At 43.0% G+C, this 15,117-nt stretch overlaps 1 protein-coding gene across 1 annotated transcript in view; it reads right to left on the bottom strand.

Annotated features, from left to right (window-relative positions):
* Positions 1–15,117, bottom strand: part of LOC148501817 (MAX gene-associated protein-like) — a 187,936-nt gene that overhangs the window by 60,104 nt on the left and 112,715 nt on the right. The window contains exons 15-19 of the mRNA XM_088449939.1: positions 9,447–10,085; positions 2,775–3,071; positions 1,171–2,285; positions 851–960; positions 286–334 (exon numbers count right to left, since the gene is read on the bottom strand). Of these exons, the coding sequence (XP_088306065.1) occupies positions 286–334; positions 851–960; positions 1,171–2,285; positions 2,775–3,071; positions 9,447–10,085 (2,210 nt within the window). The remainder of the gene's footprint in view (positions 1–285; positions 335–850; positions 961–1,170; positions 2,286–2,774; positions 3,072–9,446; positions 10,086–15,117) is intronic.

Genomic DNA, 15,117 nt, shown 5'->3' with positions numbered 1-15,117 from the left:
CTGGCTCCAGAGACCGGAGGTAAGACTGCACAATGACTCCTGGGGAGCCCTATGGACCCTGAAGAATAAAAATACATATACCTAAACTGGGATGGAAGACCATATAACATGTTAAAGTCAACAGTGACAAACTGTTTATGGCGAGATTACATATTTATATTGCAGTACATTATAAATCTGCATATAACTATAGTTCACAACATTCTAAAAGAATAGTTCTAATTCTTTCAACAATATTTCTCCCAGAACCAGAGACACACACTGTTTTAATTGTTTTAACTGTACCTTGAAACCTTTCTTACGTCCTTTTGAAAACTTAGAATTATCCTCATATCTACAAAAGTAAAAATAAATGGACATGATGAGCACAAAATAAAGATTTTCAGGCAAACTCTACATACTAGTAAAATACATTGAAAGATACAGACAACTCCTTTAAGCATTATACACCTTTAACTATTGTTATTATAAAATAGAGCAAGGGGACAAAAAAAACTAGCTAATGTCCTGTAATACAGCAACCATTACAATTGTCTGAAGGTGGGTAAACCCTTTTATTTGAAAATAACAAAATTATACTAAACACACAGCTTCCTCTTTCTGGGTTCCCTTTCTGAGTTGCATGGCTTTATATTAATCAGTTACTTATATGTGTCATATCTATTTACTATATGTATAATAAAACTTTTACTATGCCAAGTTAATTTTGGAGTCTATACACTTAAAGTTCTTTATACACTAAGTAGACTGTCTGCTGTGTCTAATCACGTTAAGTTACAGGATCTTCACTTTAGCTGTCATGATGTACATTAGTACTGCTTAGTTCTTGGCAAGAGAAGCAGATTCTTACTTGTCTGTATCTGAAGGGATGGTCGTAGCAAATGCCTTAAGACGAGCTATATTAATCTTCTCAGAAAGTTCTTCCACAGTTTCGACATCAACAGATAAATCATCTTCACTCTAGATATTAAAAATAGATTTTACTAGAGAACTTACTGTGCAATTCCAATCTCCCTTTGAGTATTTAGCAAAATATATTTGCTCTAATTTCATACAGTGCTATGGAATATTTGATGCTATAACAAATGCAATTAATAATTTCACATTATTCATTATATTGTATAAAAATTATTCAATAAATACACAGATCTTTATTAAATAAAAACTCACATAATCATCACTACTGGAGTTACATTCAAATATGTCTATGTAAGTAACGCCAGGAATCTCTCTCTCTTCAATAACGGAGTCTTTGACAAGTGGATCCACCATGAGGCTTTCAACTTTCCCCTGATTTGTTGTGGATGCAGAGATCTCAGATTTTGCTGTGTTTTCTTCCAGTTGGGATGATTTTGTTGTTTTATCCCCAATTTCCCTCAGTATCTGCTGGTCAGCTGACAAATAGGCTACTGATTCTACTTGCTTTGGTTCACATGGTAATACAGGTTCAATTAGGCTCTGGTCTCCTTTCTTCACAAGACTCTGGGTACTTGTAAGCACTGGACTTTGAGTTCCTTTACCTGTTGGGCTTTGTTCACCTCCACCTGTAGGGCTATGGGCCCATTTGACCTCTTTCTTCGCTCTATCTGAAACTTTGGATTCATCTGCTACATCACTGCTTCTCCATTCATCCTGGGATTTCCCACTGCTCGTCTTGTTTTTAGATTGAGTGATGCCCTCTTGCTCCACACATTTCACAGTATCGTTAGGTTTGTCTTGCCCCTCAATCTGTCTGTCAGATTTGACCATTTCTGAATGAGGCAGCTCTTCACCTTGTATACTGTCCTTCTCGACCAGTTTTTCACTTAAAGCAGATTCTCCAGGACTTAATAATTCATCCAGTGGTTTATCGTTAATATTTGACTCTTTCACAACTGTTGGTTTATCCATCATTAGTATAATGTTGGATTTAGGAGCAGAGATTTGCGGGCTGGCACTCGGGACAGCAGGTGGTGGAACATTTACCAAAGAAAAGCCTCCTGACTGAAGGGGTGCCACATTAGTTGTCATTACACCACTAGTGTAAGTTACAACTTTAGATGGAGACAAAGAGGCTTCACTACTAGTTGCAGATTGGGCTGTTCTCATTGTTAGTGTACCAAATTGCGAAAGCACGGATGGATTTGATGGAACAATTGTAACACCAGATTTTATTGGGCTGGTCTTGGAAACAGTGACAATTGGTAAAGCAGCTGGAGTAGGCGTAATGGATGCAATGGAAGCAGATGTAGGAGTGACAGATTCAGTCTTGGTTGGAAGAGGAATGCGGATGCCCATAGCAGGACCTAAGAAACAGTGCGTGAAGAAGAAAACAAGAAGTGTCACCTTATGGTTGTTGAATTAACTGTAAAGAAGCAGACTCCTCTTGTGGTTTTATAGAAGTAGCTAAAAACTTATTAGCACACGTTAGATTACATAACGCTTCTTAACATCCTGAGTAAAATAGTTTTTTTTTTTTTTTTTAAAATAGACAAAAACTTTAAAGCAGTAATATGATTATATGATGGTGGATCACTCCTAATTATTTTAAGGGTATTATTTACTGCCAGGACTCTCAGCTTAACAAAGTGACCAAAATGAAAGTCATCTGATTTCAGTTCAACAATTAGTCTCTTGTGTTAAAATATGAAGTTTCTTATATAACAAGTAACTAGCTAATGTTAAAGCTAGTGGCGATGTGGCTGCTGCTTGTGCCAGTTCAGTAGATAGTGAAAGAAGCATTAATTAAGCATATTATTAACCATTTATATATATATAGTTTATGTTCCTGGTACCTTGTTTACGGATGACAGCTTGCTGGTTGCTTGGCGGAAAATTTCCAGTTTGAACAGTATGCAGTGGCACAAGCTGGATTATTTGCCCATTAGGGTGTCTAAATAAGTTCGCTCCACTAGAACTCTTAATAGGCTGTAAGACCATCTTCTGTCCAGGAGATGTCTGCACACACTGTATTGGACGAATAGTAGTAGAACCAGTGGGAACTGGTATTAGTAGAAGTCGAGGGCCCAAGCGTTTTTCTAATCCAGGGGTCACACCTGTGGGTCTTGGGGTTGATGCAGAGGGTGGGGCAACTAATATTAAACAGAAAAACCATTAGCTGTACATGCACTCCAAAACATTGCTTCCAAGAAATGTTATATAAAACAGCAAGCATTTTAAGACATAAGGGAGATGTATCAAGCCTTGGAGAGAGAAAGTGGAGTAGTTGCAGCTGATTGGTTGCTGTGGGCAATTTGTTCCACCTTCTCTCTCTCCAAGGCTCAATATATCTCCGCCATAGAGAGTTAATGAAATGGCAGCAGCCTGTTTAACTAGATTCCCTCAAATGCAATGTAGGATGCCAACCCTAATGGATTTTGTAATGGACTAGTTGATGAAATGTCTGGTTACCATTACTGCTAGCCCTGTATGTGGCCACAGTTTCCTCATACATGAAGTATATTACACAGCTATATGGGGTATATAGTGGTGGATGCAAGGATATCTCACAACAATATCTCACCTATTACATTTATGTTGTTAACTAAAAAAAACTGCTTTACCGGTGTAATTTTTTAATATCATGACAGAGGAGATTTACTGGTCTCTTTTGAAGACCTTCTACAGAATGAGTTCTGTTCACATACATTATACGTATAAGTTACAGTCCTCAAATCTGCAATTTGCAAAATGTTGTGATAGTCGTGATCCTGTAGTTAATGCCTCTTGTTCCCTGCTGAAAACATCATTCAACATCAATAGAGCCTGATGTAGCAGGCATCTCAACACTGTTTTGAAGGGTCATAGGATTGCCTCAAATTCAACCAAATGACTCGGTCTTTAGCCTGGATACCTCATGCTTCATTGTTCCCTAGAAGCAGAAGTCCAAAAATAATGGAATATTTGCAAATACTTTTCTCTTAACCCAAATTTGGGACATGGACATGGTACAGAGGGTTCATGCTCCGTATGTTCTAGGTCTGCTACTCCTCCAGCTTCTAGAGAGGGAGACAGATATAATTTCCTTAAACATTTAAGGAAGCAAAACTATTTACAGGAGAATCAAAGCATAAAAGTACCACGTTCTGCTGCCAGGTGTCATACAGCCATCTCCCACACGAGCCTGAAATAAATGTGGCAACCCTTTGTTGTTCAATAAATCATTCATGATAGACCACTGAACTTAAGAAGAATAGTGATAACTACCATGATCTTTGTGAACACCCTCAAGTGTTGTTTCCAAGGTTGAAGACAGATCCTGAAATTGGAAATTATGAACCGAACCTTCCCAAAAATTCAAATATGCATCTTTGATGTCCATAGAGGCGATAAAACCTCTTGCTTGGTCTCCAGGAAGGAATGTGGTGAAAAAATGCCTGGGGAGGGACTTCAGGAGCTCGAGGATGCCATCATGCCAAAGGTTTTTCTGTGGTTTCGGAAGAGTGTCCTTTCACTGGTAAAACCTGTTTCCCGGTTTGTTGTCCTCAGTGAGGAGAAGAATCTGGCCTTTGCTTTTCTCGCTAATCTCTTTTTAACTAGTGGCCTGTCTAAATCTTTAGCAGTCCTGGACTTAAGATATTAACCTGAAAAAGGTTGGGGACTTGAGTGGTCTTAAGTCATTGGCCATGAAACAGGCGTTAAACCAGAGTGTACGGCGCATTGAGTACAGTAAGACTAATATCCTAGTTTCTAAAGGTGCTTCCCCCAAATATACAGACCCTTCTCTAACGTATTGGAAGAATGTCAGCATTTCAGACCTGTCTGCTCGATTGCAAACCATCCAACAGCTACTCAGATCACTTCTACTCTACCTTGTTAACTCATGCGGAGGCTAAAATGGGTCTAAGAAAGTATTTTTCAGACACATATCTAGGATTTAGGATGATCTCAATTTTCTATAGTAATGCTGGGAACACACTGGCTGATATATCGGCTGTTCAATTGAACAGCCGATATATAGTGTTTGCGTTGGCAAGTGTGTACAGACAAGATGTATGTGGTCGATGGCCACTTGCTGCAGAGGCCGTGGGGAGGGGGGCGCAGCGTGAACCCCGGCCAGCGGGAGCTGCGGCCAGATGGTACATGATGGTTGTTCAGTGTGTATAAACAACTAACATCTGCAGATCAGTCGATCCGCAGATATATCTGTTAGGTGTATATCCCCCATAAGTCGTCCAACTGAGGGGAAGAAAATACATTTTCCTTTTAAACAGTGTACTGTCAAGCAACACAATCTTCTCGCTGTCTTGGTTTGTGCTCGCCACACATCATCATCCACATCTTGGGTCTGATTCTGAAGTTAAGTTCAGCATACTGCACATGTGCTAATTTAAGAAATCAGTGACTGCATATGCACATGTTTGTGCAGACAGAACTTTTCTGTCTTATGGGAATGTCATACGAGTGTAAGCCGGATTCTGTGCTCAATTGTAGCATGCAGAAGGAAATCCGATACCTGTTTTAGAAGGATCTTTTGCAAGCAGGATAGATACACATGGATCTTTGACATACACAAAAGAGGATTCTCGCATTACCATACTCGTAGAGTAGCCTGCAGGCCGTACAGAAAAGTGCCCAAGGAAGCTTTCAACTCAGAATCAGGCCTCTTGTCGTGTAGTGGAAACCTTGTTGAAGTAGAGGACTTCTTGAACTAATCGTCAACCAACTCGCCCTCCGAGAAGTACTCAAGCCTGTTGATGTTTCAGTGTCAGGTGTAAGAGATACATTTTTATCGTAATAGTGAATCCCAGTGGCAAAAACACCTATTAACAGAAGTGAGCAACTGTGCAAATGATGTACTGCTCACTTGTCAAAGGGTTGTGTAGAGGATTTCGTAGATGGACTGTCTGGGTAATGTACACAATTAAGCTGGTAGGCACGAATTTGGAATAAACAAATGCAAAGTCCAGTCCTACTGTAGGAGCGGATTCTAGAGTTCTTTCAAAAGATGACACCTTAAAAGGGCCCTGGACTGACCTCGCTAGGCTTTGAGCACATACAGTAGTCCTGGGCCAACACCCACAAATGAACTAAGGACTCGCCATAAGAGGTGGCAAAGAGGTCTAAATAGATGTGCGGTAAGAGACAGGGTCAAAAACTTAGTCCAAACTAATTTTGCTAGATTCCTAGCATGCTGTGTACCGGTTTCTCAAACTTTTGAACAACTGTATATAAACCAAAAATGTCATCCATCAGAGTCTAGAATAACCCTATTATCAGACATGACAGATATAGAATCAGACAAAATGTCTGCTGCAGTAAACAATCAAAGAGAAAATGAACCCTTACAATTAGACAATTAACCCCAGCAGAATGTGTGCGCAATAACCCACTTACAGAAAAACCTCCACTCAAATACTTTCATCAGCAGAGTACACAAGAGGAGACAGAGCTACATATTCTTCACTCTGTTTTTGGTGGGTCTTCCCCTATTGTGATGCAAGCATGCAAGGAGGAGGTGCTAGGCTTTCTGCAATTAGAATCTCCCACTGGGCCCTTCACAAAACATGACCAATGTCCAGAGGGATGTAGTCAGCATCCCGGCGAGCAGGATGCCGTCGGTCTGAATACCGGCGCCGAAATCCCGACAGGTCTGGATCCAGACACCAGCATACCGACCGTCGGCATACCGAAGGTAAGTATCGGGGTGTTAGGGGGAGGATAGCGTTAGCGAGTGGGGTTAGGCATTAGGGGGAGGGTTAGGATTAGGGTGCGTGGAGGGGGAGGTTAGGATTAGGCACTAGAGGGGTAGGTTAGGGTTAGGAAGCGGGGAGGGAGGCTTAGGGTAGGGGGTAGGAAAATACTTACCATTAGTTGCTGTGGGCTTCTGGCTGTCGGGATGCCGCTGTCGGTTTCTGACCAGCGGCATCCCGACAACCGGGATATCATACCCATTCCTCTTACAAGCCACACTATGCCTAGTTAAATTACTACTTTACTTAGTAGTCTGAATCTGACCTACCAGTTAAAGATTTAATTAGGATATCAAAAAAAAAAAAAAAAAAATGACTAACACTGCCACAAATAGCTCTGTAAAAAAACCAAACAAAACTAAAAAAACAAAACAAAAAAACAACGAGCTACTCCAGTAGGCACGGAGTTATCTACAGGGAGAGGATATAGAAGGGAGAAGAGTTGCAGAAAAGTAAAGTAATAAACACCTCAACGAGCCCTCTAGACCTCGGGCATACAAATATTTTCTTGAAGTGCCATATTAAGAAAATGACTGAACAGAGTGCCATAAAAAAAAAATTTCACAGTTTTTTCCCCAACAGTAGGTATAAACATTTTTAATGATTTTAGATTGCAGATTTTGCTCACTGTGATGAGTCTGTATTAATGCAAACAATCTAGTTGTGACTGACTCATAATATGCCAAAATGTAGTGACCCCAATCCAAAATATGCCTTAGAGCAGTGTCCCCAATTCATATGCCACATAGTGCCCCCAATTGATATGTCTCAGAGCAGTGTCTAAATTCATATTACACACTAGTGCCCCCAATTCATGACTCAAAGCAATGCCCCAGTGATTGCAAAATACGCGCTATAGCGTGTTTTTACACGCTACGGGCAGTATGGGAAATGAGCAGGTCCTGCAGGACGCTGCAGCATTAAATAACAGTCTTCAGCGTCTCTCCAACTAATCACAGCCTGCAGCTTTTCTCCTTGTCGAGTCGCAACCCAAGCCCTGCCGACCACCTCCCCACTGCCTCCTCCACCCCAGCAGCCGCTAGGATATTATCGCAGGCTGCCGCTGGTAATTGCATGGACTGTTGCCTCTCTCCAGTGAGCCAGCTCTGTGAGCCTGTGTGTGACGCGCAGCTGCAGGTAACCGACCCTGCAGTGTCTGGTCACACAGTGCTGGCTGCCACTGGGCACTAGACTTGTACTGACCCCCAGCAACAGCATCGGGGTCCGGCGCAGATGACCAGACCGCTCTCCCTCCAGCTTCAAGTTCCCGCTCTGTCTTGCCGCCGGCATTTGTGCCCCCCATCATGTGTTGACTCCTGGGCCACAGACTTTCCAGCATGATGGCCTCTCCACATAGTCCATGGCACATCATTTAGAAGTAAGCAGGGTAACGGGAATATACAAGGAATGCCATCTCTAACTTAAAGTCCACCTGTGGCTGTTCATGCAGGAGGCCAGGGAGGTGGACTCTGCCCAGTACAGAAGGGAGCTGGGGGTCTACACCCATCTGCTATCTACCCTTGCCCCCCTCCCTACCCCCAGTACTGCCCCAACTGCTATTCTGAACCCCTCCCTACACCCAGCATGGCCACCAGTATTGCCTGACCCTAACCCCCTCCTTGCCCCCCAGTACTGTCATAGCTATGTACCCTACCCACAGCACTACCTGCAATTAACCCCCTCCTTGCCCACCAGCACTATCCCAACTGCTGTCTGCACTTACCCCCTTCCTGCCCCCAGCTCTATCCCAACTTCTCCCTGCTTTTAACCCCAGCTCTGCCCCAACTGCAACTAGCCCTTAACCCCCTCTACCCCAAATGCTACCTACTCCCAACACTGCCCAAGCTGTCACCTGACCCCAGCACTGTCCCAACTGCTGCCTGCCCTCATCCCCATAATATTAGATGGGACCCTGAAGCCGTGGAGTAGGACCCCAATTTTTAAAAAAAAGGGGTTCCTGGGACACAATTTATTTTGCTCAACACAATCACTGATGTCCCCATATTCATATTATGCGACACATCTGTGCCCAAATTAATGTTATGCCACACATGTGCCCCAAACTCATAATAAGCAACACAGCAATGCCAGCAAAGCATAATATGCCATACTTCCTTGCTGCCAATTTATAATTATGACACACATTAGTGCACCCAATTTCTAAATATGCCCCATATTAATAAAATATGCAGCAACACAGTATACTCGTATATGTGTACTGCAGATTGGCCTCTGTCTACACCAGAGTGTAGACAGAGGCAACAAAGCCGACATTCCAAAATGGCTGAGGATTGTGGGAAAAGGAGATCACCGCAGGAAGGGGTCCAAGTCCAATGCAGTAGCTGGTGCGGCACGAACATCCTCCAATCCTCAAACAACTCTCGTCCAGAGCTCAGCATGGTACTCCAGAAAAGGGCACAACCTAGTATGAACACTATGGTTGGATTGTAGCAGATGGCAAGCTGTGTTTGTCCCATGGGCCATAGCTTGGACACCCCTACTTTACCCCTATCATCAGTGTTCCCCATAGGTTTAAAAAAATATATATTTTAGTGATCATAGTAACGGATTTCACTTTCTCCCATCTGATAGACGGACAGAGGAAATTATTAAGTGCTTGGTCTTCGGTCATAGAGTAATTTTAAGTTGTGAGCTCTAAATCACTACTTCCAGGATGGTTGGAATGCACTAGTTACAACATATTTGAGCACAATATGGCTTCTACACAATTTAACACACATTTGGAACAGAAAGAATAGGAAAACAACATCTCACCGGTTTTCAAAGTCAGTGGAGGTGCAACATTTGTTCCAGCCAGAGGAGCAACTGAATCATGTGTTGGCAAATCAGTTGAAGTTACCAAGCTTTTTGCCAATGAAGTGGCAATGGCTTTATCAGTACCGGAAAAGGTGACAGTTGAAGTCACTTGAGGAGGTAAAGCTTTTACTATAGTTGAAGGCTGTATGGATGGTGTTGTTACAGACTTTTTAGTAGAAGGAATAGTTGTTAAGGTCACAGTGTGTATGGCATCATTGGATGATGATGCTACTAATCCTGCTGGGATGGATATAGAAGAGCCTTTAATTATAAGCTTTGTTTCAGGTGTTAAGGATAGAGCTGAAGAGGAAGATTGACTTCTGGTGGGTGAAATAGTGCTTAAGCCACCTGAAGAGAGTGATGGAGTAGATAAAGATGGCATGTTCACAGCAGAAGAGTAGGCAATGACTGGGGCTTGCTTGCCTGATGCTACTGGAGAAGAAGTGACAAATAACAGCCGTGTAGATTGCGTGGTCAGTTTTGGCAATCCAGTTATGGTGGATTCAGGAGAGGAAACTTCAGGCCTTTTCTGATGCAGAGATCCAACGTCACCAATGACAATCTGACTGAACACATTGTTGGCCGTGGATTGTGCAGCTGCAAAACAGACAACCTGTAAGTCAACGACACCTAACCAACACTAGTCTTAAATACCTGCATAGAAGCATGATAGGATAAACCACACAATATTGTTTTTTAGTTTAACTATTCTCATGCATAGGATTGTCACAGCAATTATCAAAAGATTTATTGGAACATCTAAATGTGTGTTAGAGAGGGGGGGTGTAATCAATTCTCCGAATTATTTATTTTCCTATCTAAAAAGACGTGTTTTACCTAGGTCAACAATTTAGTCCTGGGACCCCCGAACTGCCCTGACCACTTTTCTCAAGCCAATGCCTAAAATGGCTGTTCGCGAAACACCGGATGTTACATAGATGGAATTCATAAAAGTCTCAAATGTTCTATCTGTAACATTCTTAAAGGTGCCTGTGCTAGGTATCAGCATAATGTGAAGCTTAGACATATAGGCTATAGGGGGTGTCTACTGTAGGTGGTTTTCTGCATGTATCAGTATCTTCTTTAATCAACAGGTAAAAGGAACAGAAACTTGCTTTTAGGTTTAGTCCATGACTCTCAGAGCAATTTTTCCAATTGTGGAGAAAACTGCTTTACCTTCCTTTTACACAACGCATGTCCAGGTTGGGTGTGGTACAAAATGTCGACATTTAGAATGTCGAAATGGACGTTATGTCGACATTCACAATATAGACACAGAATTTTTCGTGCATTTGAGCTCTAACCCTAACCTGACCTGGATTCCCAAACAAAGCCCAGAGCTTCACTGGCAAAGGTACATAGGAAGGCATTACCTTGCAGAAGCTTGTCAGATAGCATGGTAGCAGTGCATCATCTCCAGTCCCTATTTGTATGGGGGGGTGAGGAGAGATATGCCACTGTGGGGTGCCTGTGTGGTAAAACTCTGGAACTAGAACCTCCCTTGCCAACTCCAGCAACAGTAAAAAAAAAAAACCTATACAGTGCATCCGGAAAGTATTCACAGCGCTTCACTTTTTCCACATTTTATGTTATGTTACAGCCTTATTCCAGAATGGAATAAATAAATTTTTGTCCTCAAAATTCTACACACAATACCCCATAATGACAAAGTGTAAAAAGTTTTTTTGAGATTTTTGCAAATTTAATTAAAAAAAAAGAAATGAAAAAAACTAAGAAATCACATGTACTTAAGTATTCACAGCCTTTGCCATGAAGCTCAGGTGCATCCTGTTTCCACTGATATTCCTTTAGATGTTCCTACAGCTTAATTGGAGTCTACCTGTGGTAAATTCAGTTGATTGGACATGATTTTGAAAGGCATACACTTGTCTATATAAGGTCCCACACTTGACAGTGCATGTCAGAGCACAAACCAAGCACGAAGTCCAAGGAATTGTCTGTAGACCTCCGAGACAGGATTGTCTCAAGGCCCAAATCTGGGGAAGGGTACAGAAAAATATCTGCTGCTTTGAAGGTCCCAATGAGCACAGTGGCCTCCATCATCTGTAAATGGAAGAAGTTCGGAACCACCAGGACTCTTCCTAGAGTTGGCCGTCCGTCCAAACTGAGCGATCGTGGGAGAAGGGCCCTAGTCAGGGAGGTGACCAAGAACCCGATGGTCACTCTGTCAGAGCTACAGCATTCCTCTGTGGAGAGAGGAGAACCTTCCAGAAGAACAACCACCTCTGCAGCAATCCACCAATCAGGCCTGAATGGTAGAGTGGCCAGATGGAAGCCACTCTTTAGTAAAAAGCACATGGCAGTTCATCTGGAGTTTGCCAAAATGCACCTGAAGGACTCTCAGACCATGAGTAACAAAATTCTCTGGTCTGATGAGACAAAGATTGAACTCTGTGGCATCAGGCGTTATGTTTGGAGGAAAACAGGTACCGCTCATCACCAGGCCAATACCATCCCTACAGTGAAGCATGGTGGTGGCAGCATCATGCTGTGGGGAGGTTTTTCAGCGGTAGGAACTGGGAGACTAGTCATTATAGAGGGAAAGATGAATGCAGCAATGTACAGAGATATCCTGGATGAAAACCTGCTCCAGAGCGCTCTTAACCTCAGACTGGCGAGACGGTTCATCTTTCAGCAGGACAACGACCCCAAGCACAAAGCCAAGATATGAAAGGAGTGGCTTCAGGACAACTCTGTGAATGTCCTTGAGTGGCCCAATCAGAGCCCAGACTTGAATCAGATTGAACATTTCTGAAGAGATCTGAAAATGGCTGTGCACCGATGCTTCCCATAGGTGCTGCACAGAGAACTGGGCGAAACTGCCCAAAGATAGGTGTGCCAAAGCTTGTGGCATCATATTCAAAAAGACTTGAGGCTATAATTCTGCCAAAGGTGCATCAACAAAGTATTGAACAAAGGCTGTGAATACTTATGTACATGTGATTTCTTAGTGTTTTTTTTAATTAAATTTGCAAAAATCTCAAGAAAACTTTTTACACGTTGTCATTATGGGGTATTGTGTGTAGAATTTTGAGGACAATAATGAATTTATTCCATTTTGGAATAAAGCTGTAACATAAAATGTGGAAAAAGTGAAGCGCTGTGAATACTTTCTGGATGCACTGTAAAAAAAACAATAACTTGCGCTACCTCAACAGTCTATTGAGCACCCTGCCATATGCATCCCGTTCAGGATCTCAAAAGACATGACTGTCCAGCAGTACGGCAGTATGGGAAAGTGAGGATCTCAAGTCTTTTGGAATGCTTAAAGTATCAAAATCCTATAGAGCACAGGTTCTCAAACTCGGTCCTCAAGACCCTAAACAGTGCATGTTTTACAGGTCTTTCTCACAGAATCACAAGTGAAATAATTAGCTCCACCTGTGGATCTTTTAAATGTGTCAGTGAGTAATGAATGGACCTGTGCACCTGCTAGGTGACTTGGAAAAGGTGATCTGTGTGGGGTCATAAGGACAAAGTTTGAGAACCACTGCTATAGAAGATCAGAAGTGGATTTTTCCTCACAGTCTCAGAAGCTGTGAGGAAAAGTCTGTGAAAAAAAAACACCCTCTGGGGTTCAGCGTGCGGGGAAAATCCAATGATGCCATACTGTACGCGGAGTCAGTGGGATAGCGTGCGTTAATCCCTGGCTTAACGTGCAGGGAAAAGGCTAATTGATTGAATAGTTTTTCCCCACCCGGGCTCGATCCATTAGCTGCAGGGCATACCCCGTGGCTAATTGAATTTCCCCCTATAGCCATAATCCCTCTCTCAGCTCAATGTACACCTGCGACGAGAATGGTATATTTCTACCTACAGTTTAGCATGATGATATTATGTCACTTTCTGTCATTTCATGCATTTGATTTCATCATCAGAAGATCTACATAATATATAAGGAAAGTGACATTTTATATTGTTTTATTACTTTCATTCATCATTTCCAAAACCTCCCCTTCCTTTTATTTCAGGTAGCACGATTTGTGAAACACCATCTCTACATTCTGCTACAAGAAAGATTGATTAGCAAAGCCAGGACATGTAGTCAATGACAGTAGAAATGCAACTGTATAAAAGAACAAATCTGAAACTGGGTGGGTCTAAGTGCACAGACAAAATCACTATCCAAGATAAACATTTTAAGGCAATTGGGAGCTCCTCTTTAGAAATAATATGGGGTGCCCCAAAATCATTAAGAAATGGGTAGGAAAATAAAATTTAAAAAACAAAGCAGAAAAATTGAACAACATAGAATGAGCTACAAAACAAGAGATATGGTAAGAACTTACCTTTGTTATCTCTGTTTCTACGAAGTCCATAGGGTCCACAGGGTTGACCTTGGGGTTATAGCTGGAACAGGATCCATGGGCACCACACAGTTAAGCTTTTAGCTCCCAGGATGCACTTGGGTCCTCCTCTATACCCCGCCCCCGAGCCACAGGCACCCCAGTTGGTAAGCAGCCTAGGCCGGAGGAGAATATGGAACAGAGAGAAGGAAGACTGGAACACACAAGAAACCATACTCACAGCAATAGGAGACGGAAAACCGGTGACCAGCCACACAGCCCATTTGAAGCCAGGTGCGTCAGGGCGGGCGCCCTGTGGACCCTATGGACTTCGTAGAAACAGAGATAACAAAGGTAAGTTCTTACCATATCTCTTGTTTTCTACTTCAGGGTCCATAGGGGGTCCACAGGGTTGACCTTGGGGATGTCCCAAAGCAGTACAACTAAGGGCGGGGACGCTCCTGTGCTGAAAGGAGTACCCGGCGCCCAAAGGATGCATCCTGAGAGGCAAAGGTGTCAAACGCATAGAACCTCAAAAACGTTTGAATTGAAGACCAAGTGGCCGCCCTACACAGCTGAACAGCAGAAGCGCCACGTCTAGCAGCCCAAGAGGGACCCACAGAACGAGTGGAATGAGCCTTAACAGAGGCTGGCACAGGTAAGCCCTCCTGTGCATAAGCCTCACAAATAACGGAACGAAGCCAACGGGCTAACGTTTGTTTGTTGGCAGGCCAACCCCTCTTGTGAAAACCAAAGAGGATAAACAAGGAATCAGACTTCCTAACCGAAGCCGTCCGGTCTACATAAATTCTAAGCGCCCGGACCACATCTAAGGAAGTCTCACCAGCTGAAAGATCAGGGGACTGAAAAGCTGGCACAACAAGTTCCTGATTAATATGGAACTTCGAGACCACTTTGGGCAAAAACTCAGGACGAGTGCGGAGCACCGCTCTGTCCTGGTGAAAAATTAGGAAAGGAGGGCGACAGGAAAGCGCCCCCAATTCAGACACCCTCCTGGCCGAAGCAATTGCCAGGAGAAAAACCGTCTTAAATGTCAGCCACTTGAGCTCCACCGCCTCAAGAGGCTCAAACGGAGGACCCTGCAGGACCCGTAGCACCACCGCCAAGTCCCAAGGAGCCACCGGAGGCACAAAGGGAGGCTGGATCCTGATAACACCTTGGAAAAAGGTGTGAACGTCTGGTAGTATTGCAATCCGCCGTTGAAACCACACGGACAAGGCGGACACATGAACCTTCAGAGATGCAAGGCGTAAGCCGAGATCCAATCCTGACTGAAGAAATTCCAAGATCCTAGAAACTCG

Source organism: Taudactylus pleione, unplaced genomic scaffold (genome assembly GCF_031769625.1).
Source record: "Taudactylus pleione unplaced genomic scaffold, aTauple2 ptg000501l, whole genome shotgun sequence".
In the NCBI taxonomy this organism is placed as follows: Eukaryota; Metazoa; Chordata; class Amphibia; order Anura; family Myobatrachidae; genus Taudactylus; species Taudactylus pleione.
This window is presented reverse-complemented; position numbering and strand designations above follow the sequence as displayed.